Source organism: Amblyomma maculatum, chromosome 9 (assembly GCF_055883805.1).
Source record: "Amblyomma maculatum isolate TAMU_Amacu chromosome 9, ASM5588380v1, whole genome shotgun sequence".
Taxonomy (NCBI): domain Eukaryota; kingdom Metazoa; phylum Arthropoda; class Arachnida; order Ixodida; family Ixodidae; genus Amblyomma; species Amblyomma maculatum.
In genome coordinates this window covers 58,955,809-58,982,968 of record NC_139352.1, presented here as the reverse complement: position 1 = coordinate 58,982,968, position 27,160 = coordinate 58,955,809, and the positions used below count along the sequence as shown (strand labels likewise).

General features: G+C 43.6%; 2 protein-coding genes across 2 annotated transcripts in view; one reads left to right on the top strand and one right to left on the bottom strand.

The window, feature by feature from the left end:
- The window catches only part of LOC146179131 (neprilysin-1-like), a 28,555-nt gene extending 23,867 nt beyond the window's left edge, over positions 1-4,688 (top strand). The window contains exons 8-9 of the mRNA XM_084580122.1: positions 1,520-1,663; positions 4,094-4,688. Coding sequence (XP_084436248.1) covers positions 1,520-1,663; positions 4,094-4,438 — 489 coding nt within the window. The 3' untranslated portion in view covers positions 4,439-4,688. The remainder of the gene's footprint in view (positions 1-1,519; positions 1,664-4,093) is intronic.
- Positions 4,689-7,659: 2,971 nt separating this feature from the next.
- Positions 7,660-27,006, bottom strand: LOC146179130 (uncharacterized). The gene is made up of 7 exons (XM_084580121.1): positions 26,834-27,006; positions 24,819-24,902; positions 20,977-21,791; positions 18,564-18,694; positions 15,497-15,621; positions 13,726-13,779; positions 7,660-9,010 (listed from the first exon to the last, which is right to left on the bottom strand). The coding sequence occupies exons 1-7, from the start codon at positions 26,862-26,864 to the stop codon at positions 8,697-8,699; spliced, it is 1,554 nt and encodes a 517-aa protein (XP_084436247.1). The 5' UTR covers positions 26,865-27,006; the 3' UTR covers positions 7,660-8,696.
- Between the last annotated feature and the right edge of the window lie 154 nt (positions 27,007-27,160).

Here is a 27,160-nt window from a genome sequence, read left to right as displayed (position 1 = left end):
CCAACGTTTAAAAACTGGTCATCACTACTGGTGCTCTGCGAAACGAGAAAAATGTTGTGGTAAGTTATGTTTACGTGTGTTTCTGTGTCGCCCTTCCAACTCGCACCCCTATACGCATTGCGGTATTTTAAAAATAATTCGCATTGGTAATAAGATTTTATACTATCATGATCTGTTCCGGGATGTTTATGGTTGCTCTGTGCCGAATAAAGACATCATAGGTGTCCTGTGAAATGAGAAAACTGCTTTGAAATCTTTCGGTTCCGTGTATTCCATATGGACGCTAACCCTACTTTTCACCCCTAGTCGGCCGCGGCGCAGTGAGCGCCCCCTTTGTTTGTAAACACGGTGCAAGAATCTAGAAGCACGAAAAATGAGGTAACGTAAACTACTTAAGACACTGAGCGTCGTCGTGAAATGGATGCCGAAGCAAAGAGGAACAAACGTGCGGCACAAACTCCAGGACAACGGGCTGCGCGACTGCAAGCGATGGAAAGCTATAGTAGGGATAAGCAACGTTGGGATAAGCAGTGCTACGCACTTACTTCACATTTGAGTAACTATGAGAATCGGCTATATTTTTTTTATTTTCTACTTCGTTCTGTTTCGAAATATAGCCGCATTATTTTTAGCTGTGGGCTTTCAAGCCTTGGGCCACTTTTTTTCTTCAGAAACAAGGTCCACAAATACAGGAAGTTCGGGAATCGGAGCTTCGCCCGGTTTCATGTTGGTTCAACCTTTACAATAGGCCGATATACCGAATCTGGTATAAAATTGATACAGGATATTTTACTAGGGGCACACAGTAACCATATCATACCGTGCCGTGTCATACAATAGAGTAGCATACCTTCCCAGCTCTACCGCATCGTGCCATTCCATGTCACACGTACGCTCCAGCTGAGTATGTAACAATTAACCGTTATCTAAGCTCTGCGGTGCATGCGACTGCAAAAGTGAAACTCGAAGACTCTTCGCGAAATCAACAATTCAGTAAAGAGAGATTTGATGGCCAGCGCAACTCACACCCACTTCGTGGCAGCTGTTGCCTTTTCTATGTCGAAGCGACCGTACTCGCCCAGAAACGACTTTCTGATGTCACATATTAAATCTCTGCCTTTAGTCAGGTAAGAACTACCGCAGGCTTTGGCGTGTAATACTATGGCACGAAGCGGTCAATATCCGATTGCTAATTTGGATTGAGTTTCGATAAATATAGAAACCTGACGGCGAAAGCCTGAGAGTTTTCATCGACTGACTACAGCAGTATTCCATAAGACCCTGGGACCTTGCATATGGTCTGCTTAAAAATGTTATTTCTTCTGAAGCCAACCTTTTTGTGGATTCCAAACACTTTTTTGTTATTTCCCATGACACAATCAGTAATATTGCTAACTGGAAGTGTCCTCTCAATGAGCGGGTAAATATTACTTTCGAGACATAAAAGCAAATACGAATTGTAGCGGTGTTTTTTCAGTCTGTTCCTTTTCCCTGACGAGGAGTTGCTTCTGCTTTTCAGGTTATGGGCCATGAAATGATGCACGGTTACGACGTTCTGGGGGCACAGTTTGACGACAGCGGCCAGTTTAACCCCTGGAACACTCCAGAGTCGCACGTTTACTATGTCAACAAAACGCTGTGCCTGCGTGAGTTTCATAATCGGGTGAGTGACACTGCATGACAACCTCTGCCCCTTCAGTGAGGAATGCCTAGACCCCCAAAGAGACAGACCGCGCATATCATCTAGTACTCCATTTTGATAACCGTCGCCGCTCTGGCAGAGAAATTCAGTCGGAAAAACTGAGCGTACGATTCTTCGAAATTTCCTGAAACTGAACAACAACTGCAGCATTGTTGAGAATTTCTCTCCCTGTCTAAACTGCGAGTAGTAATTGTATCATCTACGGAACGGCCGGCTGTAAGAATGCGAACTTGTCCCGATGGTTGACCAAGCGGAAAAAGGGGGTGACTTCATTTTGCAGTGCACATATATAGCCTCGTCGTTTCTTGATGCACATATATAGTTTATGAGCCAACATCAGACTCCGCTACACCCCACTTCTTTTGGGAAGCCTGCCACACTATCAAACAACCTATCTGAAATAATCATCATATGCTAGCTTCTGACGTGGACGACGTGTTTGTGCAGAACGTCTTGTGCCTTCTGGTGCTGACTGTGGAGTAAATGAATGGGGTGCATCCCTTTCAAGTGAGCTCGGATCCACAGCTCAGATTCGGTCTCCTCGCGCAGAAATGCTAATTCTTTTCATCAGATCATCCTGACCGAAAAACATTCCGGATCTGACTTTAATTACACAATTTGGCCGATATCAGTTTCTATGCCTGCCCTTTGTTGGAGAGCGGCTTGTAAGCCTCTACGGCTTGAAGATTGCCACAGTTGCTTAGTCGTCGCTTATAGTAGTCGACATTTTGTTTAGAGGTTTTAGGCCTACGAGAGTGAACTTTGTCCTGTCGATGTGCCTTTTAACTAAAGGCATTGCATGAATGGCTTTGCACATACTTCTGCGCATAACCTACTTTCAGCAAGTGTAATCAGCAGAGTGTGGACTCGTATACGGTGGTGGTTCTAACAGCAATGTAAATGTGCGAAGAAAGAGACAGGAGGCCATTGGACGCATCGCTTTAACTGCTTGGTACGAAGCAGTCACGAAAAAGTGGCAATAGCTTAGTTTATTCATAACTAAGCGTTATAGTTTTGTGGGCACAAGCCCGTCGTTACACATCGCTTCACTTAGCTATGTTTCCATTTTTGAATATGTTTCACGTTGCTTAGCACGGTTAATGGTTAATGAGAGCTACGCTCAACAGTTAGCTATGCAGTAATGAACGCCGACAGATTTATCGGTTCAGCGCAGTTTTTCACAATTTAATCCAACGTCTTCGGCATCCGGTTTACATGGCACAAAAATCACAAGTATGCCTCTGCCGGTGACATGCCTTCAGGCATAGAGATGGCAATGTCTACTACCAACTACCCACCTGCCAGAGACATGCTCATGAAGAGGGCTGCTCAGACAACAGCTTTTCGGCAGAGTGGATTGTTCCTACTGCCTATTCTGGCAATTGTATCATTCTGTCATATCAGGTAACATGGCTGGGCACTGACCGGTCGGCCTGACGTCAAGCGACCACATGTCATGGCCGAATGTGCAGGAGCTGTCACGTTGGACAGAACATCTGAGATGGAAATCAAACTCACCGGGACCTCAGAACCCCGAGGCAGGCTCTTATGTCACTCCTAGGCCATGCAACTTCGTTCGTAGCATGTGGTTAAAATGGGGCTTTATATCTATAGGTCGCTCCTGCCACCTTAGTAACAATGCGGTGCTCGTCAAAGAATGCCTCCGGCAGTGCAGGTGACATTTGCTTTCCTTCACTGATTCGTCGGCCGTATATATGGCCCTGCGTTCTGAAAAGTAACTTAATGTAACGTAATGGCCTGGAATTCTTGCATGTACCCAGTCTCAATAGTCTCTGTCGACGTTTTCTTTATTAATCCTCATATTGTGTTACTACGTGCAGAGTGATCACAGCCATAAGTGCATGATAATAGCACCACAGCACCAGCTCACGATCCTATGCCCGCCATAACCAACTTTTCTGCACTAATCATTATTACTAAAAAAAATATATATATATATATATATATATATATATATATATATATATATATATATATATATATATTCAATTTTTCAATGCTCACTTTATACATAAGGTTAGGTGAGTCAACGTTCAGGTGACGCATGAAAGTGTCCACATTAAAGACACCCACTTCCCAGTCTTGCTTCGTCCATGTTGCAGATACATCACTAAGAATGCCCCCGCCTTATGCCCCTCAAATGACCCCCTTGCAGCTAATGACCCGATCGATGTTCATGTCATAAGCGTTACAACGCAGGGGGGCATGACAGATTTAATCTTATTAACTGCGGCGTCACAAAAATTGTTCGACGCCATTGGCTGGTGGACCTCCTTTGAAAGATATCTAGTGGGCGCTTTTCATTTTTTTTTTTTTTGTAAATGCCTACAATATACCCGCAGACAGTGCAACAAGACCACTTCGCCGCAGGTTCGTCGCTCTAAGCGTCAGGTGGCGCTCAATGACTCCTTGGATTCGGAGAACATGGCGGATTTGGTGGGTGCCGTGACATCGTACGCTGCCTTCCGGGCTCTGACCGACGCCCAGAGACATAGCACGTTGCCGTGGCTGGACCTGACCTCAGAGCAGCTCTACTTTGTTGGTCGCTGCGCCAAGAAGTGCAAGCGCGATGGCTTTGCCGCAACGGCGCGCTACGCATCTAATAGCGCCCGCTGCAACGTCCCGGTCATGAACATGGCCGCCTTTTCAGAGGCCTTCGGCTGCAGCCGCGAGGCGCCCATGAACCCTGTCCCCAAGTGTTCATTCTGGAACTAAACCTCGGTTCTCTGGAAGCGAGTGACAATTTTGGCTTTTCTCTTGTCCTCGACACTGTGGGTACAATATACTGTATACTGTGGATACAATACATGTATACTGATGGCTTGTTCACGCAGCACCATGAGGCAGCTTAAATTGCAAGATCGGGCGCAGTGCCACACGTGACACTAGCCATTACCTATGTTTGGTTGCCTAAATGGGATCCACGCATTCACACGTCGTGACAAAAGAACACGGACACAAATGATACCACAATGTACTGACTTCGACTGAGCTTATTGCCATGTGTTGCGAATGCATATATAGTTCAGTCACCAATTCATAAAGAAAAGGATACTTCATGTTGCTCAGGAAAGCGGCAGCCATCAAGGAAATAAAAATACTGCTAGCACGATGCGTGACACGAAGATATATATGCAAAAGCAAAAACGAAAAAAGCTGGTTCTCGAGCCGAGGTACGTGAAGAGGGCGCAGCGAAGAACGAATTAGTTTGTGGATTCGGTCCCCCTCGCTGGGGGTGGATATTTTCTGCGAGAACTCAGTCTGCAGTTCTGTTACCTTTCCGTATACGTCGCCAGAGGGCCGGGATAGGGGGGTGTGGGTATAGGGTGGCTCGCGCATCGAGGCACCCTAGGTACAGTGTACACTGTACCTATAGGTGTGGGTGATGGAGGGGTCAAGTCGGCCGGGGGAGGAGAACCCGCGGGCAACGGCCGGCATGGGCGCGCATACTTGAGTTCCCTTCCACGTAAGCCTTGATGTCCCGCGTGTCCAGACGAGGCATTCCTCTTGCTTGGGGTTCCCATGATTTTTTAATAGCTTGGGAATATATTTGTCTTTTGATGCAGTTGCGGTATGGCAGCCATAGAATCTGATTATATAGGCGCAGGTGGTAATTAAGCGAGGCGGCTAAAGCAATGGCCACCACCTCCGACGCCAGACAGGTACATACAACATAGCTCGTTTAAACATACCCGGGTCCCGCGACCCCAAATGTAAATATTGCAGGGAGAAGGCAGGCCTGCACCACATGGTGTGGACCTGACCCAAATGCAGTGCCAACTATTGAGGGATGGCAGCTAGCTGGCTGCCCTATATCCAGCTCTGGACTGGCCCAACGGGCCCTCGTGACACGCGCGCGGATAGCAGTTAGCGGCAGCCGCTGAACCTCACCTACACATCCCCCTCCCTTATCTCTGCTCAATAAAGTTTTTCAGTGATTCGGGAGTCGGTTTCTCTATTCCGAAATAGCTCAGACAAAGGTGACAGCCCTTCACTGAACCCGGAAAGCCGATCGACGCGACCAGATGGCTGCGCGGCGCGGGTAAGGCACGTACTACGTATTCTTGCATATTAATCTGGACAAAGTATTTGCGCAGAACCATCAATTTTCATCCCTTCTTCATGTGACCAGGACATGGCGCTTCAGATTAACCTTGGGGACGTCACCTGCGAACGTTTTAGATGACGTGCATCCAGAATAAGCGCTAGTGCGGTACCAATTAACTTTGCCAAAAGCTGCATACGTGTGAAATGGTACGTGACCTCGTTATTCGGTACAGAACAACGTTCCATGAATGCCCTGGAATAGATCGTGGAAGTTTGAAATTTCATTACCGAGACGAAGAATTTTTAAAACACCGCGAAACGTATCGGGGTGCGAGTTGAGAGGGCGACCCATAGAAATACATGTAAACACAACTTACCGCAACATTTGCTGGGTTCAGCAGCGTTGAACTCTTCTCATTTTTTGGTGAACGTCTTGTACGACGCCCCGACGTCATGTTGCATGACACACTACATTCTCTTGCAAGTAATGCAAGTCTGACGACTTGCGGTACCGCTCACAGCACGATAAACTGACCGCGCACAGTTGCAGACGACCATGCACCACCCGCTGCCGCTAGCAGACGCTCCGGAGCTGGAGGCGGCCGCGGTGGGTATCGCCAGCTACGCTGTCGTCTGCTGCAATGCGCGAATCTCGTTCGGTTCATATTGGCGTATGGCGTTTGACAACTGCTTTTTAAATGTAATTCTGTCTAGCACGTATCATTGGAGCGACAGTATATTATCAAGCTTATTTACCTATGCGGCAGCATCAGACTAAGCAAAACTGCGCGATTCGCTACACCCAGCTTGCCTTTTGGCGGTGTCTGGATTCATAACACAGGTCATTCGGGGAGTTTTAAAAGTAGACTGCCTCCGTAATGACGCACTATACTTTATCACACACTTCTTCAAAGCGCTGGTCAACGTTTAACGACCGGCCACTATTTCTGATGCTCTGCGAAATGAGAAAAATGTTTCCGTAAGTTGTGTTTACATGTTTTACTACGGGTCGCCCTCCCAACTCGCACCCCAACATGTTTCGCGGCATTTAAAGAATACTTCGCCTCGATAATGAGATTTCATATTTTGACGATCTGTTCTAGGATGTTCATAGTTGCTTTGTACCGAATAACGACATCACAGGTGCACCGTGAAATGAGAAAACTGCTTTGGAATATTTCGGTTCCATGTATTCCTATGGGCGCTAACCCTATTTTTCACCCACAGTCGGCTGTGGCGCCGCGAGCGCCCCCTTTGTTTGTAAACACAGTGTTGGTCTGCATTCTGCACTTCAGATTATGCATGCCAAATTTGATCTTAACATGCCTCAAATAATTACATGAAATGTTTTGCACAAGAACTGTGTTTGTTCCAAAATAAGTTGAGAAAAACACGAAAGCTACAGATCATGCATTTAGAAATGGGTCTAATTTATACATAACCACTGCAATTGATTTAATTAAGGCTTATGTTAACAATTTTCCAATGATATTTAGCTCTTGATTTTTTTTTGCATGTGAAATGTGGAATGTGTTAAGTGAAATTGCTAAAATTGCTAACCCTGATGTCTTTTTCCAAAAAGTTGAATGCTTTTTCATCAATGAAAATTATGCTATTTGACTGTCGGTGATTTCCAGTTCCACTGTGTTCCTTTTTGTTTGTACTGTTGCTATGTACGAGTGACTTGACCCATCCTGCATGAGCCTGAAGAAGGCTTACAGTGTTAATTAAAAAAAAAATAACAAAGCTTATTAGCTCATTTTCTTGAAAAGAAAATTTAAGTTTTGTATGTGCCCATCCCCTTACAATATGGTTGGCATTTGTTAGTGATATTATAGCAAAAAAGGGCTTGGGCATAATCTATAACAATATAATGCAGCCAATGGTCATTAGTGGTAAAAGCAATTTATTAAGACTGCACTGGATGAAGATCGACACTCTGCTATACTTAGTGCTCTGCTGGTTGCCAAGCAAGGAGTGGATGTACAGCTTATGATAGGGCTAAGCAGAACACAGATTCATATTACTGTTTCGAATATGTTCAATGTGCTGTAATGTCTTTTTTTTTTGCCCTATTCACTGCTTCTTGTGCGGTTTATTCCCACTTAAATGTTCTTCCTTTAAGATGTGTTGAAAAAGGCTACCATTATTCATGCTAACAGTACTGTAGACAAGACACAGTTGTGAATACCTGCAGTAGTTATCGCCAGTCACATTTCATTGGTAGCTTATAGAAAGGCCTTAGTGCTTTAAAATATACAAGTCTAAGCAAACCCATATATCTCATTTAATTCCATACTCATTATTCCCTTGGACACTGTCGCGCCTTTGAGGCCAAGGTTCACAGACATTGGCTACGAAAGAGAAAGTGAAATTCCCAAGAAACAAAAAATTCTTTTAAATTGTTCCCCACGGGAAGCTGTTGTTTTTTGCAGGCAAGAAGCTGCCACAAAACAATATGAGAGTAGTAAAAATTGATGAGAATGTCCATCTATATGACCCAGTCAAAAGTGTTGTTGGTGAGTAACTGTCAACATTGTCCTTGATAGTACGTCCTCTGGGATCTTTTCAATGAAGACCATGTGGACTGCCAGATTCGATAAGCACGATTAGAGCAGTACATCCCTTACTACTGCAACAACACCTCACATCCTTACTCAACGGCAAATGACATTAGTTGAAGGCATTTTCCTTACAGTACTTCTAATGCAGACTGCAATGAAACCATTTGAAAAACTTAAAATACAGCAGTTTTCTATTCTTGTGACAATTTGTAGATGCTGTTTTAGGTTTGACTTAGCTGCAATGGCCATAGGACACAAGTGATATTGAATGGCATCCCATCCGTGCACATGCAAACTGATATGTTAGGTTAACAAAACGTTTAAAGGTCTAGCTCGCTTCAATGGCTACACTGGTACAGCTTCTAGATGCTATGCGTGTGAAGGTGTTGTTTCAGAGTAAACTTCCGTGTGAAGGTTTTGCTGCAATAATTACACTGGTATGGCCTATCGCCAGTGTGAATGCGAAAATGCTGCGTCAATGCAGTCTTCTGTGTGAACCTCTTTTTGCAATGGCTGCACTGGAAAGGACGCTCTCCAGTGTGTGTCCTCTGGTGGTATGTGAAGTGGTTACGGATATTTGTGGCGTAGGCACACTCGGAGCACTGGTACCGCAGTCTTCCTCGTGGCAATTTTTGTTGAGGTAGTGAGCTGTATCTGCAATCAGTGGTAATCAAGCCTGCACAAAGAAACAAAACATATATGAGTTCAGCTGTAAGAGGTACCCCTTGTGAAATTATCAGAGATGAACCATGTACAGAGAAAAGTTAGTGGTGAAGATGCTGTTGCTCATGCTGGTATATATGATGTCGAATGAATACACATCAAGAAAACACTCAAATGAAATGTGCTCTCTTCCAAACTCGGAATGCATATTTATGAAAACGAATATAATAAAAACAAAACCATGGCCAGTACAGCAGCGGAGCAAGAACTCTACAAGTGCTGTATGCCACTGTACATATCTGTCTTTGATGAAGCTTGTTACCAGAAAAAAGCACAGGCATTGACCAGCACTAAATGTAATGTTACATAATTTTTAATGGAGGAATGCATTTAACAGCTACATTTTCAAATCCCATTGTCCACCATGGTTCCACCCACCAAGGCTACAGACACCCACTGGTACCCTACTGAGGCTCAAATGAGTTTAGAAAATTCTCACGTGCTATTGTATAACTTCAAATATTGTCAAGTGAAGCAGTACTAACTGCAAACAATTTTTTTAATTATTGCCTATAATAATGACATTGCCAAGGCATAAGATTGCTAGTCTGGGAGAAATTATAGTGCGTGCACCCCAGTGGCAGGGATTGCCACCGCCATGCCGTACATAGCCGTTCAAACAAGAATCGCAGTGATAGCACCAGACGGCACCACTTCCCCATGAGGTGGCTGAGAATCCAGCATTTTGGTATCATAGTGTAAGCACTGGCTGGTCAAAATTCTGTACTCAGCTAACACGGCGCACATGCTTGAACAATCATTTTCATCTTGGATATTTCACTTATCAACTGCCAACTGTGTTGCTAAGTTGCTGTGACCTCACATAATGACACCGTCATTGGCGGAAGTTCCCACAAGTACTTCTGCCAATTGCTGAGAATGCTATCATGGAGAATGCAATCACCTTCAGAAGTGAAAGGCAAGAACTCTGGCCACGGAAGACGACAGACAACGTGATTGCCCAAGGAAGTGTCAAGCTCAATCTTTGAGGACAAAAGAAGAGCGATTGTCACAACTGCTTAGAAAACGGCAAACGAGAGCTTTGAACCTTTAAGATCAACGAGAGCAAGAATGCCTTTGGAAGAAACGAGCGAGAGCATCTACTTCGGTTGTCGACGGTCAATGAGAACGTTTTCGCAAGGAGCGGGTGAGGCCTGCGGAACATGGGTCAGCACGCTTATATTCCTACAGAGGAATAATATCGGTGCAGTAGGGATTAGAATACTAACTTTTTTTTTGGCAGCACTTTCCATTAAAGTGACAATGAAGAGAAAATGAGGTTGGCTTGTACTAATGGAATACAAACTCTTAAATACAAAGGTACCACTCTTACTTAAAACAAAGCTGTTATAAGGTAAACAACAGCTAGAAAAAATACACATATCGCCGCCAGAGCCCATACTTGCAAGTACAAGCACGATGGCGCACAAGGCATATCGGGGGGCTGACAAATGTTTTCAAAATACCAAAATACCAAGTGTACTTAAACAACAAAAACAGAAATTAAAAATTATTAGTGTGTAGGATTTAAACCCCAGCATTTTGAAACCCCAAATAAACCCCAAATATCAGTATATGAAATGCCAAAAGATGGTGACATCCACACTCTGTGCTCGCTTACACTTTGAAGATAGGCTAGGACAAGCCTACTCTCTCTTCTAGCTGCAATTTGCAACTTTGTTTAATGGCCGATATGTCGTTACAGGCAGTTTTCAATGTTCCAAATTGACACATGGGTTATGACAGACACTGTGGTAGAGTGCTCAAGATTAACTGGAATAATCTGGGCCTCTTTAACATTCACTGACACCGCATAGCAAAACAGCACTTTTGAATTTTGCCTCGATCGAAATAAGGCCATTTTGGCCAAAGTAGAACTGGTGACCTAGGGATCCACACCTGGACACCAAAGCCATTGAGCCACTACAGCAGGTAATATTTGACACATTAGGTTATAAGGAAAATTACAAATATAGCAATAGAATCTCCTTCGTGCCATCCAACTTTTGTTAGAAGCATAGATAAATAACCTGTGATTATCACCGCCTGCAAAATTACCAATCAGTTTAACATGACCGTCAAAAGTCTACAACTAGTTCCTACTTAATTTAGTCTTAGTATTTCAAGCTTTGAGCATAGCACTCTTTGCATCATTATCTGTTGCACAATTGGGCCATGACATGTACACCTTGAGCATAAAAGCATTAGCCATAGCGCTCTGAATCTGCTTGATGAACCTATTAAGTACAGAAGAAACAGGTTATAAAAGGCATTAACAGGTGCTTGATTCTATTACAAGTACAGGTTAAAATAGGAAAAGTTAATCAGAAATGCAAAAATTACACAAAATAAAAGTATGCAGAACTGCAGTTGTGCTTTTCGAAATAGCCTTACAAACTTAATTGTGAAAACTCACATGTGAAAAAAAATGACAGTGACCAGACAGACACTGTTGTCCAAGTCTCCTACCAACCAAGCATGGTTCGGTTTGTGGGGTTTAATACCCCAAGGTGACTTAGGCTGACAGACGGCGTAGTGTAGGACTCCGGAAATTTCGACCACCTGGGGTTCCTTCATGTGCACTGACATTGCACAGCACACGGGCACCTTGCTTTTTGCCTCCATCGAAAAGTGGCCGCTAAGGCCGGGATTCGATCTCGCATCCTTGGGCGGAGTAGTCAAGTGCCATAACCAATGCGCCACTCTGGCAGGGCACGAGCATTAAATGGATATGCTGATTGTGGTGTTTCAGTACTAGAGCACTGAGCCACCAAATAAAGCAGTAATGCAGTCCAGATTACTACCATCCATTCCCCAACTCTTTGTTTCCTGGTAGCACTTGTTAACATAAGCTGACAGGTCATCTTGTCCCACAAGCAGTCTTCAGAATGCACAACCACCTTCAAGGCAGTGTGCAAAGTTGAACCACAAGAATATACCTATCAAGATGCATTCTAGATGTTTCAAGCAAAACAGATCATACACTGCTGGCATGCCAACTGCTCCTATGAAAACAAAAACTGAAAATATGACCAGGTTTGTTGAGTACAAAACAAGGACAAGTTTTTTCCAGCTATCTGTGAACTTAAAGCGCATCTCAAAGAATTGCAACCACACTACACGGCAATGGGCACCGCAATCATTTAGAATGCCCTGGCATGGGGATTGCGGACAGCAGTGCGGCCATGGCTCATACTTCATCAAACGCATCACAAGGAAGGCCTGCCATCTGTAAGGAAACAAAACGAAGAATGACACCATTTTTTTCACTGAAGGGGCATTATGACGGGCTGTTTGGAGCATCATGTGAGGAGCATCAATACCAGTTCTGAAGACAAAAATGTGACAAGTCTATACACACAGTATTTGCCTAGTATTGTCTAGCTCTTGTCTTTAATACTGTTTCCCCTGCTTTCTTTTCATAGCCCTGTATGCACATTTCTTTTTCAAGTTTTTTCTCAAGATACGCAGACTGTCAAAAGCCTAAGCTGCTAGGTATAATAGGAAAAGACAGCAGCAGAAAGAAAAAAGCAACAGCATTTGCTGCAAAAGTTCCCTTTACATTCTTTGTTTTATGCATACTTCTTAATGACGAGGGACACTCTGAACATCAAGTACTGAAGTAAAACATGAAGCATTACACAAGAAGGTAGCAAAAGTGTTTGAAAAGAAACTATTACAAAACACGTTACTTACTTAGCACAAAGATGTGTGTCACACAGAGGTAACATTCATGCTGCATAAAAGATATCACCAGGCAAGAATGTTGGGAAACAGAGAAGAACATCATAATAGATTTCATTCCTTGTGGTTACAAATGTTATTACTAATTGGATTATTGCAGAAGCACTACCTGTGCAGGACCTCTCAAGTTCGTGAACTGCCTCCTTTCCCTACTACGTGCAAGACACTGTGTGTAAAGACACTGTTCCACATGATAGCCACACTGCATCAAAAAACAGGTTAGCCTGGCAGCAAGGCCTTATTATTAAAATCTATCTTCCACATGTGCTGACACCAAGGAACATTGATGATCCAGCATTCTGGAAAATACTCCTGGCAATAAACAAATAACCCCTGAAGCTGGGCTGCACTCAAAGTACCAACATGACAACAAGCCTGAAATGAGCATGCTAGTCTCTCTATTGACGAACTGACACACTTTGCACAATCGTAAGTTTTCTGACTGAGTGATCGTTGTTAACATCTCGGACTATGCATGCCTTTGTAATAGCGTAAGAAGCTGCATTTTATGAATATATTAAGTTACAGCTTTAATGACAATGACAGAACTAACGTCAAACTGTTCAGAGCCATCATTACTAGGAATATGAAGTAAATCATGATACACAAGAGAGAGAGAGATGAAGAAGAGGGAAGGCATGGATGGATGTCAACCAGAAGGGTGTTCTGGTTTGTGGCAGACAAGCTGGTAGTGCATAATGTAAAATATGAAACGAAAATGCCAGCTTTGCTGCAACACTTGCTGTTCATACGGTAGATTTAAGAGCATCACCGTGAGGCAAGCTGGTAAGTCACGACAGTTCAGTCAAAAGCACCTGCAGGTCGGAGTAATGGGAGATCTGTACCCACCAATAAGCATTGTCAGAGAGAAGGCTGGCAGCCCGTAAACTGAATAAACAAAAAGAAAAAAAAAAAAAGCCTCACCTCTAAGCAAAATGCTTCTGTGTTCATACTGACACATTGTTTCCAAGGCTTTCCCTACAAAAATGGAGGAAAATATGAGAAAACCATATGCTGCTTGGTACTACATTAGAAGAATACAGCAACAAAGACAAGGAGCACAATCCCAGTGTATGCTGAACAATTATACTAATGCTGTTGCTATTACCAGTGGCACTATACTCCCACATAGGTACTGGAACAGCACTTTGCCAAGGGTGCATTCTGCTTGACTTTTTCTTGTCTATCAGTGCATATGAGTTGCATGCAATGCACTAAACATTCTAGAATATCTTTAGCAAAACAAAAATGAGATGTGCAATGAGAAAAATTAAAGAAAAAGGATGCTACATTTGTCCCTGCAGTAGGAAAAAAAAAAAAAAAACGGATATAAGTAAAATCTCGTTACGAGAGACGTGGTTACAAGAGACACTCGGTTATAAGAGACACTTGAAAATGGTTTGGTTGGTTTTCCTATGTTAACAACACTGCATACAAGAGACATGGTTACAAGAGACACCTTTTTGGGTTCCCTTGAGTGTCTATTGTAACGAGGTTTTACTGTACTTTTTTTGTCTCACTCGTACATATTATTGAGAAATGATATTCTGAACCTTAGAAAAATGTACAAATGCAGCAAAAAGTTTGAAAAAGAGAATGAACAAGTGGCTTATTTCAGTAGCTCAGTTTTAAAAAAAATGTGCATTACAAAAAGATGCAGATCTCTTCGCCGTTCTTCACAATGCAAGAGAGAGCAAAATCATTTCTATGCTTTTTAGTTCAAATGCAACTATGGACAGAGCTGCCATGTCTGACAAAACCTTGACAGGCTAAAAATAGTGTCAAAACGCAGATTTTCATGTACTGCTACATCCTGGCTTTCTTCACTACAGTCATGTGAAATTACAAACTAGATTTTGCACTGGTTTAAACAAAAGCCACTTCTTGTTAGTCACTTAGGCAGTAGGTGTATACATAATCAATTAGGCATTCACTTAACTTCGACTAGCATTTCTTACTAACTCATGATGATTAAATTTCAGCCCCCCCCCCCCCCCCCCCCCCCCACCCTCTACCCCGTTCTATGATAAGAGCAGTGATACATATGCATACCATTATCATCTCTGCACATGCACTTCAGTCGAATAGAACTCAAGAATGCACTGAAAAATGCTCTCAAAGGAAGCCATCCTGTAGCCAATGACATTGACAATTCAATAACATCAGATGTCAATCCCCTACATTAAATTGCACGTGAATGGTAGATGCATCGTGAAATGGAATTAACTGCAACACTATGAGAACTGGTTAGCGCTCCTAGCTGAAGGCCTTGTTTTGAGGACTATCTTCCGCTGTTTTTTGAACCACAAGGGTTGGAGAAAAAGTATTTGGTGTACAGTATAATACAAACAAAATATTACAGGCCATGTTTTGGCAGTCCAAATCTACTGCTACATTACATGTACTTACTGAAACTTGATGGGTGTTTCATACTTATAAAAGTGCCATTTATGTGCTCAACATCAGGATACAAAGCTGTCTATTGCTATGTAATACAGGCAAATAGCTGGAATGCCAAAGCGTGATCTAAATAAATCTGTCCATAGCTGTGCATAGCAAATGACCAATTGATAGATGAAAATGCATGCAGTCTCATGTAATGACCAGGAAACTTGGCTGACTATTGACAGGCATGCGAGTTAATGGCACTCCAATAAACAAGGCAAATAATTAAGGCAGCCGCATAAATCAATACCCGCTTCTGCAGCCCTTGGTATAGTACATGTCACCGGTTTGTCGAAGAGGGGGTTAGGGGCCAACAATCTGAAGTAGGCCATCTGGTTACTCGTCTCTGGGAAGGAAAAAGAATGTGCCTGCTCCCTTCATTCTCCAAGGCACACTTCATCAGTGGAGAAGATACAGCTCTCCGCAATTTCTACTAGCTGGGCACAAAATGGTGCATGCACAAGTGTGCCATCTAATGGACCTGACAACAAACAAGTTAAGCTCCACAGAAAGCATATTAGGTATCTTGATTCACACTTAGAAATTATAGAAGTGAACAAAGTTTGGTAAAAGAGAAAAGCACTCATATGTATTTACTCTCCAATGTTTAGTAATTACTATGACTATACATATTCAAGTGTTTATGTATGTTCCTAATCCCTGTGTCGCTTCCAAATTCAGTGCTCTATGAGGCCTTGTAGCTGGCATGCTGTATAATAATCTGCAAAGTTTTTCCACACAAATGGTTCAATAAATGGGCACTTAAAAACTAACTACAAATGGTAAGTGGGCACTGAATAGTTTTTGTTAGGCAATGAACTCATATACTGCAACGATTCATCCAATGAGAGGGTTTTGTGGCGACCTTTCAACACAAACATGATGCGATTAGCTTTTGCCTGGATGCCTGGATGCTATACACATTCAGGTATAGCATACCTGGATGTGTTGTAGATAAAGCCAGCAACCCAGAAAAATGCCCACCACAATGTACTAGCACTGAAGAATTTTGCCTCAAGCTTGTAAATAAGCCTTACAATGAATTTCAAAGGAGAGTTCAACATGTACATAGTGCACGGTTAAAGGGATCGTGTGGCCAAAGCACTTTACAAAGCGTTGCCACTGACAACTGGCGAGAATGAATGGCACGATGTGCATGCTCAGGAAGAGCAGCCGGCTGTGCCTACTGCGCATAAAGTTTGTGCAGTCATTTGTCGCCGGCTCTCTCGGAAATGATGTGTAAAGCGCGGCAGCCATGCGATCTCATGTTCCCTTCAACAGTGAACCGTACCGTACAAGGGGGTGCGGATAAGCACTGAGCCTTGTTTAAGCTAGGAGACTGAATCAACCGCCTCATTCTGCATATATTCTACCAGCGCATCAACATATATTTGACATCCTTCCACGGCTCATTAGACCCTGTAGATAACTCTTCTGACTGCTGGTGAAACCACTAACTTATATCAGCTGCTCCCAGAACACTCCCAAACATATGCCTCTTTAGGTGTTTTGAGAATGGAAAACAGATGGCAGTCAAAAGGAGGAAGGTCAGGCAAATACGAGTGGATGAGGCATCAGCTGGAAGCCTGATATCCCATGTCAGGCAACAGTAGTATACCTTTACAGAGCTCTCCTCCAAGTTTTTCCAAAATGTTTTGCTTTAACTATGTTAGTAACGACCAATAATGTGCTATATTGACAGTTCAACACTCTTCTCGTCGCACAAAATATCTGCCATCTGCTTTTGCACTGATCTTTGCACACAGAACATAATTAGATCACAACAGCAGGTCCATGCCTACCATTTACTAGCTTGACTAAGAAACCAAACTTTTTGCCAAATGGTCCAAAAGAGCCATTACTATCTCCATGCATTTTGTCTTCTGTTCTACTACCAAAAGTTTCAGGATCTATTTGGCCGTAAGCCTTTCCATTTTCATGTTTTTGTGGATAATAGCACCATCTCAAAATATCCCCAAATATGTAGGAATACTTTTGACGGATATTCAGTGGTCCTCCATGGTCATTTCATGAAGGCAGACCTTCCACTAGATTTATATGACCTCTTTATTGCCACTATCAAATTTGAAGGGCCAGTCACCCAATGTTTTGATACTGCATCATGGATCATTGCTTTCTTCCCTTGGAAAAACAGGAAATTGACTAAGAACATATGATTTTTAACTGAACATGTTTGGAGATGCTTCTGTGTTTACAATGAACTGCAATGAAGTGAAAACCACAGGTAGTTGATGTTTACACCTTTTAATACACAAAACAGAGACAAGTACACCCCGCAATTTACAGCTTGCTAGCTCATTTCGTTCTGGCTATGGCTCAGATATTATCAGCACCCCCTCATAATTCATGACAAAAACTTCTGCATGAACGAAAAAACTATCGCACCAACACTGAAAATTCAATTACATAGGTACGAGCAATCATAATGAACACAATAAGCATTGAAGAGTGCCTCTAATAAAGCGCACATTACATAGGGCAGATTATTAAAAATAGTTCAGCAGAAATTAACAAAGCATTTCCTTTCCTATCCCCTAAATTAAAGTACAAGCATTGACATCCCCCCTTCAAGAAAATATTTTGCCAATGGCCCATTCCTTTGGTCAATTGTTGCATGCAACAGAAAAGGAAACAAATGTCTCTTATGCTTCACCATAGGCAAAAAAGCAAATCAAGTATAACATGAGTGAATAATGAAAGCAAGCAGAATGTGCAGATTTTCTGCTGCAGGTTTTAAAATAAGCTTTTCTTTTAAACTGCAGAACAGCAGGCAGCATAGAAAAAAAATTGCTGAGGTTTAATTCTTTTACATAACACTAGTTATACTAAGCGAGAGCTTTGCCTGACGCAATCAGAATTCCACTTATTCGCCAAGTAGGCAGCTCGCCGGGCGATATCCATCCAAGGGATGGTCCAATGTCGCTTGCTGACGACGTTGCTGTCTTCTGTGTTATATTGTGAGATCGTCCAGCATCGCTCTGATCCATGACGAAGCGCGCACTGCCTGCATGAGTAACTCTATAAAAGCGTACGCCGTCTGGCAGTCGGCAAAACTCGCGGAGACACGCCGTAGTAAAGCTCTCGCTTTAAAAGAATTTTCTCAACTAAACCAAACCTTACTGCTATGAAAATACAATCTGCCATAGGTAGTACACTTCAATCATGTCACTTTTCACAAGAAGAAGAGCAAAGATAACATCAGTTTTCAAACAAACAATTCATCACATCTCCTCATATTAGCTTTCTGTGATTGTAAAAGAGCCCAGGATCGCTACAGGAACATTTACTCCACTCACGTGGCAGGACGTAGCAGCTTCATGCGATAAACAAGCACACAAAACACAACAAGGTCAAGAGACGGGACCCAAAAGGCTATGTTAAATAGAGCCTCAGACTGCAGCATGTTACGCTGACAAAAAGATGCACTCTAGAAAATGAGTGTGGTTTTGAGAATGAGTGTAGAATTATAGCAGTCAGGAGTAGGAAAGTTGTTGCAGCGCAGGGATCTGGCAGTCTGTCCCGAGAGTTTTTCTGGTCGGATCTGAAAAGCCACTCTATCAGTGAGCAAAAAAAGTTTCACATTTGGTGCTTAGCACCTAAAAGCGACTCGGGTTATGAGGGATGCGTAGCGGAGGGCTCCAGACAGTTCTAATCGCCTGGGCTTCTTCAGCATGCACTGACAATGCACAGTACACAGGCACTTTGCATTTTGCCTCTACACAAGTGCAGTTGGAATTAAACCCATGTTTACCAGCTCCGAAGAGATGAGCGACATAGACACTGTGGGTGGCACTGCTAAGCATGAAAAAGCCACTGTGCAGGAAAAACATACCCTTGCACCCGCATCCTTGCTCTGCCCCTTTCTAGAGCATATCACAAAATCTACACGTGTGAGACACCAACTGGTTCTTCCATCACTATGGATGGTGCCAGTTCAACAGGCAGCTACATGAAACGACCTCCTGCTACCAAATAACGTGAGAATGATAAACCGTTTGCCTTCAAACAAAGCCTCATTTTTAAATCAAATTTTTCCCCACAACTGTTATAGCTAGGTGTACAAACTAGGCATAAAACAGGAGTTGGTTTGCGAGAAATATGCAATTTTTAGTCACCCTCTGAGTACCAGCAATACATACAGGAACAAACCGATAAATGTTGGTAGCAAATAACAGCAAACAATGAAAAGATAATTATGGGACAAAATGATGCTTACATTAAATATTACACATAATTGAATATGTTAATCTGCAATCATTATGTGATGGCAACAACTACTCTTTCCACACTAATTTAGATGCTTATGCTTATACTTATGGTGCTTCCAGGCTACTATAACGAAATGTGAATAAAATTTTGTGCCGACAGTAATTACAGCAGCCACCAACCAACAAGCCCAGCTGTGATGGAATTGTAGGGCATTATCTGGAGTGAGTGCACACTTTAAATATGATGAAATTGCAATCAATGCTATTAAGAAAGTATTACAAGATGGCAGAATATATCAGCAACTGCTACACCTGGCTTTTACCAGTAAAATGCACCCAGTAGACATACCCAAAGGAAATAGCAAAATATGATTTCATGAACTGCAGAGCACTGAGCACAGTGCACAATTATATATGATCAAGTGGTTGACAGTGAATTTTCACCCAAATGCCAAAAAATAAATTCATGTGCCCTTTCAGGAAAGGAGGTAAACATCCAATTTCTAAAACTACAACATACAAAAAGTGCCAAAGCCGCACTAGCTGCATGCAATGCATACAGCAGAAAACAAAGAAGGATCGTTTTTCCATATGATTACAGCAGAGGAAGCAGCTTGAACCAGAAATAAGCATTCAAGGTGCATCATATGTTGTTTATCTGTTTCTCCAAATGAGCATTCTAATCAATTTTGCTTTTGCCAGCGAACGAGAGTCAAACAATGTTGAGCAGTACTGCTAAGAAAAACATATAAGCAACATGTAACAAACCAAACTGCTCATTGGCTTCCTTCATACTGCTGCTCACAGTTTAGTTTTTTAACAAGTTACCCAGCACAACAAAAATGAAGGAGACATAGAAAGAAATACACAGGACGGGCATTTTTTACAATTATTAACTTTAAAATTTCATCCTCTTAGGCTTATATAATCCTATTGGACCACTTTAGCACACATCACCAACATGGCCCTTGATCCATGTAAAACTATGGGGTTAAAATAAGAAATCGCAAGGCGCACAACGTTTTCCGCAGTGCAAAAGGAAGAACATAGTTATGGATTAAGGGGTTCAACGTATTAAAGCAACCCAGTTATAAGGGGCATTGTAGCGGAGGGATCCAAATTATTTAGACCTCCTTGGGTTCTTTAATGTGCACTGACACCGCCCAGTACACAAGGCGCTTTGCGTTTCACCTGCATTGAAGAGCAGCTGCCACGAGTGGAAACAAGCCCTGGCCTACTAGTTCAGTAGTTGAGTTGAGTGGCCCAGCTACTCAGACACTGTGACAGGGAACTGGAAAAACATCCATCATTATGCTACAGAAGATGCCCTTAGCTGAACATTTCTTATGCCGATGTTGACATACTTCTGATGCTGACTGTGCGCTAATGCACTTGAACAAAACTAAACTACAACAGCACTGTAGTGAGATCGCAGAGGGTGATTTAGGCTTGATTTGGTTACAAAGGCCATTGGACATAGGTGGCATCGATATGGCCTTTAGTCCGTGTGCATGCGCAGGTGATTTGTCAGGCTAGCACGCTTTCTGAAACTCTTGCTGCAATGATTGCACTGATAGGGCTTTCCGGCCTGGTGCGTGCGAAGATGCAGTGTCAGGCCACTGTTTGTTGTGAAGCTTTTGCTGCAATAGCTGCACTGGCGTGGCCTCTCACCTGTGTGGAGGAAGAGGTGAACTCTAAGGTGACTCTGCTGTGTGAAGTTTTTGCTGCAATAGAGGCACTGAAAGGGGCGTTCTTTTGTGTGCGTACGAAGGTGTTTTGCCAGGACATCCTTCCGCGAGAAGGTTTTACTGCAATGATTGCACTGGTGTGGCCTCTCGCCTGTGTGAATGAGGAGGTGATCCCTAAGGTGACCACCCTGCGTGAAGCCCTTGCTGCAATAGGTGCACTGAAAGGGGCGCTCCTTAGTGTGAATTCGAAGGTGTGGTGTCAGCGCTGCCTTCTGAGTGAAGGTCTTGCTGCAATATTTGCACTTATACAGCCTATCACCAGTGTGGATGCGAAGGTGGTGTGTAAGGTGAGTGCTCCGTGTGAATCCCTTGCTGCAATAGACACAGTGGAAGGGACGCTCTTTTGTGTGAGTGCGAAGGTGCAATGTGAGGTGGGTGTTCTCTCTGAAGCTCTTCTCACAAAGGCTGCACTGAAAGGGACGTTCTCCAGTGTGCTTCCTCTCATGGTACTTGAGGCGGGCGCGGACATCCGTAGCAAAGTCACACTCTAAGCACTTATACCGCTGTCTTCCCCCTTGTGATATTTGTTGAGGCAGCAAGTCACCTCTGCTTTCAGTGGTAACTGAGCCTGCACAAAGAAACAAAGCACATATTCATTGATTTGCAAGAGGTTCACCTTCAGAAGTGATTAGAACTGCACCATATATTCAGAAGAGTTCTTGAATGATGAAGGCGATCCTGGTCATGCTGGCATATAGGATGTCAAGATCAATAAGCATTAAGAAATTAAACGATGATGCTCTTGTTCAAGCTTGGTATGTAATTTTTATGGAGAAGAATGTAATCAAAACGAAGGTGCGGTAAATATTGTAGCTGAGGAAAAACAATTGCACACAAGAGCTATAATCCACTCCACATACTATCAGACCCTCACATGACTTGTTACCAGAAAGGAGATGCCTTTATTGCCTCCAAGTGACAAACAGAGAAGGTTGCTACACAGATAGGAGGCAGTGTGGCATTCAAAAACCGGTGAGTGCAGTAGGGAAAGCCAAGAACGCCAATCACGCACAGGACTGGGCAGCACAAAACATCAAGTGCAATTTTCATACAAGACATAGGAAAAAAATTCAAGGATATTCAAGGTCATTCGAGGACCTATTAGGGAGCTGTAGTAAAACATCTCGCACCACATATGCATTTTTGGAAAAATATTATGATTAATTTTACTATATTCACCGAAAAAAATTCTACCTTTCTGTCAAGGTGGCCCTAAACTAAAAAGAACGATGAAACCTCCCTATCAACAACTACCTGGCCATGGCTCAACACAAGCAACAATTTTCAATTTTTCACAGCTCCCAAAAACTCACAAAAAGAAACGCGTCTAGCCTGATACCCCTCTCGAAATTTGGCCGCTGATGTTACTACAGGAGCCCCATGTTCCCTGCAGGTATAGCCCCTAGCTGTTGGCCAGTCGATCCTCCTGCAACGAGCGCTTTTTAGCACTTTTACGAGGCCTCCAGCACATTTGCATAATTTTCTTTCGTTTTTCATGTGACTTTTCAAAACAAACTAGGCCCCTGCTGCCACTTCACATATCCCGCATGTTTTCCATCCCTGCAAATCCCTGTAAATGCTGCTGCTTAGCCATACACCTGAACACTATTGTCCAGACATTCCTTTGCATTGTGGTGTTGTAAACAATCTGCTTTATCAAAGTGGCGAACGCCAAGAGCATGTCTCACGTATTTCCTCGTTCCCTCAGCGAACACCAAGCGCATGTCTCACGCGTTTCCTCCTCCCCTCACCCTCGACCGGTCACACTATATATGATGACTGAGGGGTACGAATAAAGGCTTTTTTATCCAGAGCGTCCATCTGTATTTCATGGAAGCATGGCATGCGCAATGCACATCTTAGCGATGTAACAGCAGTGACGAGCTCAAAGAGAACCCACGAAACACCTATCAAAGCTGAGTCGCTGGACACAACCATTTCAACCATGGCATATCACCAGCTTCCTAATGGAAGCTGGTTCTGTTCATTTGCTTGGCGCGACAACATATCCAAAGAGATTGAAAGGCTTGTAACCATCGATATGTTGTCCCTGTAAGACACGCTAAGTGGGCTACACCAATTGTGCCGGTTATGAAAAAAGGATGCCTCCATTCGAATCTGTGCAGATTTCAAACCCTAAACCCTGCATGTGAGCTGCAGCAATACCCGCTACCTGTTATTGATGATATTTTTGTCTTTGAATGGCGGCGAGTTCAGCACGCTTGACCTGCGTGACACCTATAATCAAATTCCTCTAGATAAGCGGTCTAAGCAACTGTGCGCTACCAATACGCACCGGGAGTTGTTCTGCTACAACTGCTTGCCTTTCGGTATCGCTTCAGCGTCAACAATTTTTCAATGGAAAATCGACACTGTACTGCAAGGCAGGTGTCCAGGCTTACCTCGACGATATTCTGATATCGGAAAAACACGGCAGTACCGACATACTAAAGCATGTGCTCCAGCGTTTCCAAGAGCACGAGGTTAAGCTCAGACTAGACAAATGTAAATTTCACCAGGCGTTGGTTTCCTACTTAGGTCCCCAAATTGACCGTGAGGGTTTACATCCTACACAGTAGCATGTCGAAGCAACCGTGCAAGCTCCTTGTCCGCAAAATGTGCAGGAGCTGCGCACATTTCTGGGCACGATTACATTTTACGCAAAGTTAATGTCGAATTTATCATCTGTCCTTGCACCTTTGTACAAGCTGCTAGAAAAAAACACGATGGATTTGAGAAACCGAGCAGGAGGCAGCATTTATGCAAGCTAAGCAAGGCCTTCAGGCTGTAGACCTCAAGCTGTAGTGTGACGCGTCGCAACATGGGGTTGGTGCCGTGCTATTCCACAGGCATATGGCAAGGTGAACAAGCCCATAGGCTTCCGTTCACGAACCTTAACAAAGGCTGAATGGTATTACCCTCAACTCAAACATGAAGCTCTTGCTTTTGTATTTGGCATAACAAAGTTCCGGGATTTTCTCATAGCTCGAGAGTTCACACTTGTTACCGACTACCAGCCTTTCCTGGGATTGCTGAAGGCAGATCGACCAACCCCTTTGCTGGCAGCCGCTCACACACAAAGTTGATATCTGTTCCTTGGAGGTTTTCGTTACAAGCTCCAGTACTTGCCAGGTAAGCAACTTTTGCATGCCGACGGCCCGAGTAGACTGCCACAACTTACAACAGAGTTGCAATCAGACCATCCCTTGATAACATTCTTGCTCTAGCAGGATTCAAAGACGGAACAGTGTCAGTTAATGAACTGAAGCAATAAACTGCAAATGATTTGCAACTGAAAAGTGTTGTGCAGTTGACAAAGGATGGCTGGCCGTCGACTGCAAGATGTATAGATGGTGACAGTATTATCCCATTTTTGATAAAAGACAAGGTCTGTCTTTGGCCCACGGACTGGTGTACTGGAGGCACCGCGTAATAGCGCCGAAGAAAGCCCGACATCACGTTTTGCACCTACTGCACGAAACACACCACGGGTCTTCAACAATGAAAGCAGTTGCCAGATCATTTTGATGGCCAGGGTTGGACCGCGACATAAAACGACTAGCAGCAACATGTCACTACTGCGTCCAAAACTTGCCCATGCCAGCTGCAGCACCTCCAGAGAGCTGGCCAACTGCTTGAGAACCGTGGTCCAGGATACATGTTGATTCCGCAGGGCCAACTGCGTGAAGTATGATTCTTGTTTTAGTGGATGCACACAGCAAGTGAATTGAGGCAGTTTCTATGAAGCAAGCTAATGCTACACTACAGTGAATTGCTTGCATGAGCTAATCAGCAGGTTTGGCATTCCAAGCACTGTGGTCTCTGACAGTAGAACTCAATTCACCAGTCATGAATTAACTACTTTCATGAAAAAGTATAATATAACGCATCTTCGAATGGCTATGTTTCACCCACAATCAAATGGAATGGCTGAAATAGCAGTCAGAACAATAAAGAATGGCTTCAAGAAGATAGGGGCCGGATGATTAGGTACCAACATTTCCAGATTGCTTTTTAATTACAGAAGGACACCTACCAGCTCGGGAAAGTCTCCTTCAGAGGCGCTTCTTGGTTATCGTCTCCAGTCTCGTTTAGATCATATGCTTCCCACCCATTGTTACAAATTCAGTCTAGGAGCCAGATGCCAGATGAATGGTCACCATCTCTACCTGGAGCTGCAGTGTATGCACGTAACGTTTACGTAGGATAAAAATGGCTGCTTGGAACAGTCACGTCTACTGGAAGGTCACAAATGGTCATCGTACAGACACCAGCCAGACCGGTCAGGCTTCACCTCGACCAGGTGCGTGCTCGACACACAACTCATCCATGTGTGCAGGATCACAACCACCAGAAGACAACGCTGTGCAAGCAGAGACGCCATCGCCGGTCACGCACGACAAAGGAGTGGAGTGCACGGTCCCTCGAGCAGATACCCCACCTCCAGTGGCTACATCACCGGCAAATTCATCAGCAGCGTAAAAAGGAAAAGGCTGTTCCCAGTAGCAGTAGCAGGAAGAAACTGCATCGGCGCAGCCACCATGCACGTTTCAGCCACTGAAACATTCCACACGGCACAACAAGCCAAAACATCCAAAGTGCATGTCTCACGCATTCCCTCCTCCCCTCACCCTTGACCGGTCACTCTATATAAGCTGAGGGGTACACGAATAAAGGCGCACCACTGCTTCAGTGGTGGACAACGGCTGTTGTCTCCTCTAATTTGATGGCACATATCCACACAGGGGGATCAGCCAAGAATTGGGGTGCAGAGATATTTTTTTTCTGAGATGTATAATTACATCGCAAAAAAAAAAAAAAAAAAAAAAAAAACGACTGTTAGCGTGGTTTTTCTTTCCTCCTCTTTTTCTTCCTTCTCTATTTTCTCCGCTGTCCGCACGAGGCAGCGGAGGTGGCTCAGCTACAGAGCCAGTAGTAGGCCGGTGCATTTTCTTTTCCTTCTTCCTACAGCTACAACAACAACGAATAGAGGTTTTTCTATCCCGAACGTCCGCCTGTGTTCCATGGAAGCACGGCACGCGCAATGCGCGTCTCGGCGATTAACATGTATGACCCAGATTCAACCAACCAAATTTGAAATCGCCTGTGGAAGGCGATACGCTGCTCTCTTCTCTGCTGTTGGCTTCATGAAATGACGTGCGTCAGCAAATGAATGAGTAATAAACTGCGCCGCACTATAACGGGCTCCGTCAGACTGCAAGTCGAGAAATTGGTGGCATTTTTTAGTGACTCCACAAAGAACGTGCCTTACCAATGAGCTCTGTAAGCTCTTTCGTATGCTAATTTCAGGAGCACCGAAACTTCCGCAATGCATAGCTATTGTTGTTGTGGCTATAGAAAGAAGGAAAAGAAAATGGACGGGCCTGCTACTGGCTCTGTAGCTGAGCTACCTCCGCTGCCTAGTGCGGACAGAAGAGAAAATAGAGAAGAAAGGAAAAAGAAGAGGGAGAGAAAGACGCACGCCACAACAACAGCCGTCGTCCACCACCGAAGCAGTGGCGGGTGCAATGACGGCTGCCATGGCTTATTCGCACAAAGGCGCGATGCGAGTATACACTCGAGTGATAAAGGAACCTACTAGCCGCTTACCTTGTCCTGCTTCTGTAGTCTCAAAGGCCATCAGAACAATGTTTGTTTTGTGTAAAGCCGGTGAGGTCCAAATAATCAGTAAATGTGCTGTTGATAAAACGGGCGCAAATGTACTATTGTAGTACTACAGTGCCGTAGTACAGTGGTAGTGGCTATTAACAAAACTAGCCGACTTAGCCACTTGACTTGGCTCGATCAGGCACGCTCGGCCAGAGGGCGCTGCGCTATTCTATGGCAAAGACAAATTTATTATAATACACTAGAACACTGTAAAAAACAGTCAATTTAATTATAGCAACTATTAAGATAAATGCCAAAAACAATTCT

What these genes read in the sequence shown, in the direction of transcription:
- LOC146179130 (XM_084580121.1), bottom strand. Translation starts at nt 26,864, where the DNA reads ATGGCCTTTGAGACTACAGAAGCAGGACAAG. An exon ending in AAGCTGCTACGTCCTGCCAC is followed by an intron (nt 15,622 to 18,563) that starts GTGAGTGGAGTA and finishes TGGAGAATGAAG; the next exon opens with GGAGCAGGCACATTCTTTTT. An exon ending in ACCAAGGGCTGCAGAAGCGG is followed by an intron (nt 13,780 to 15,496) that starts GTATTGATTTAT and finishes CCATTTTTGTAG; the next exon opens with GGAAAGCCTTGGAAACAATG.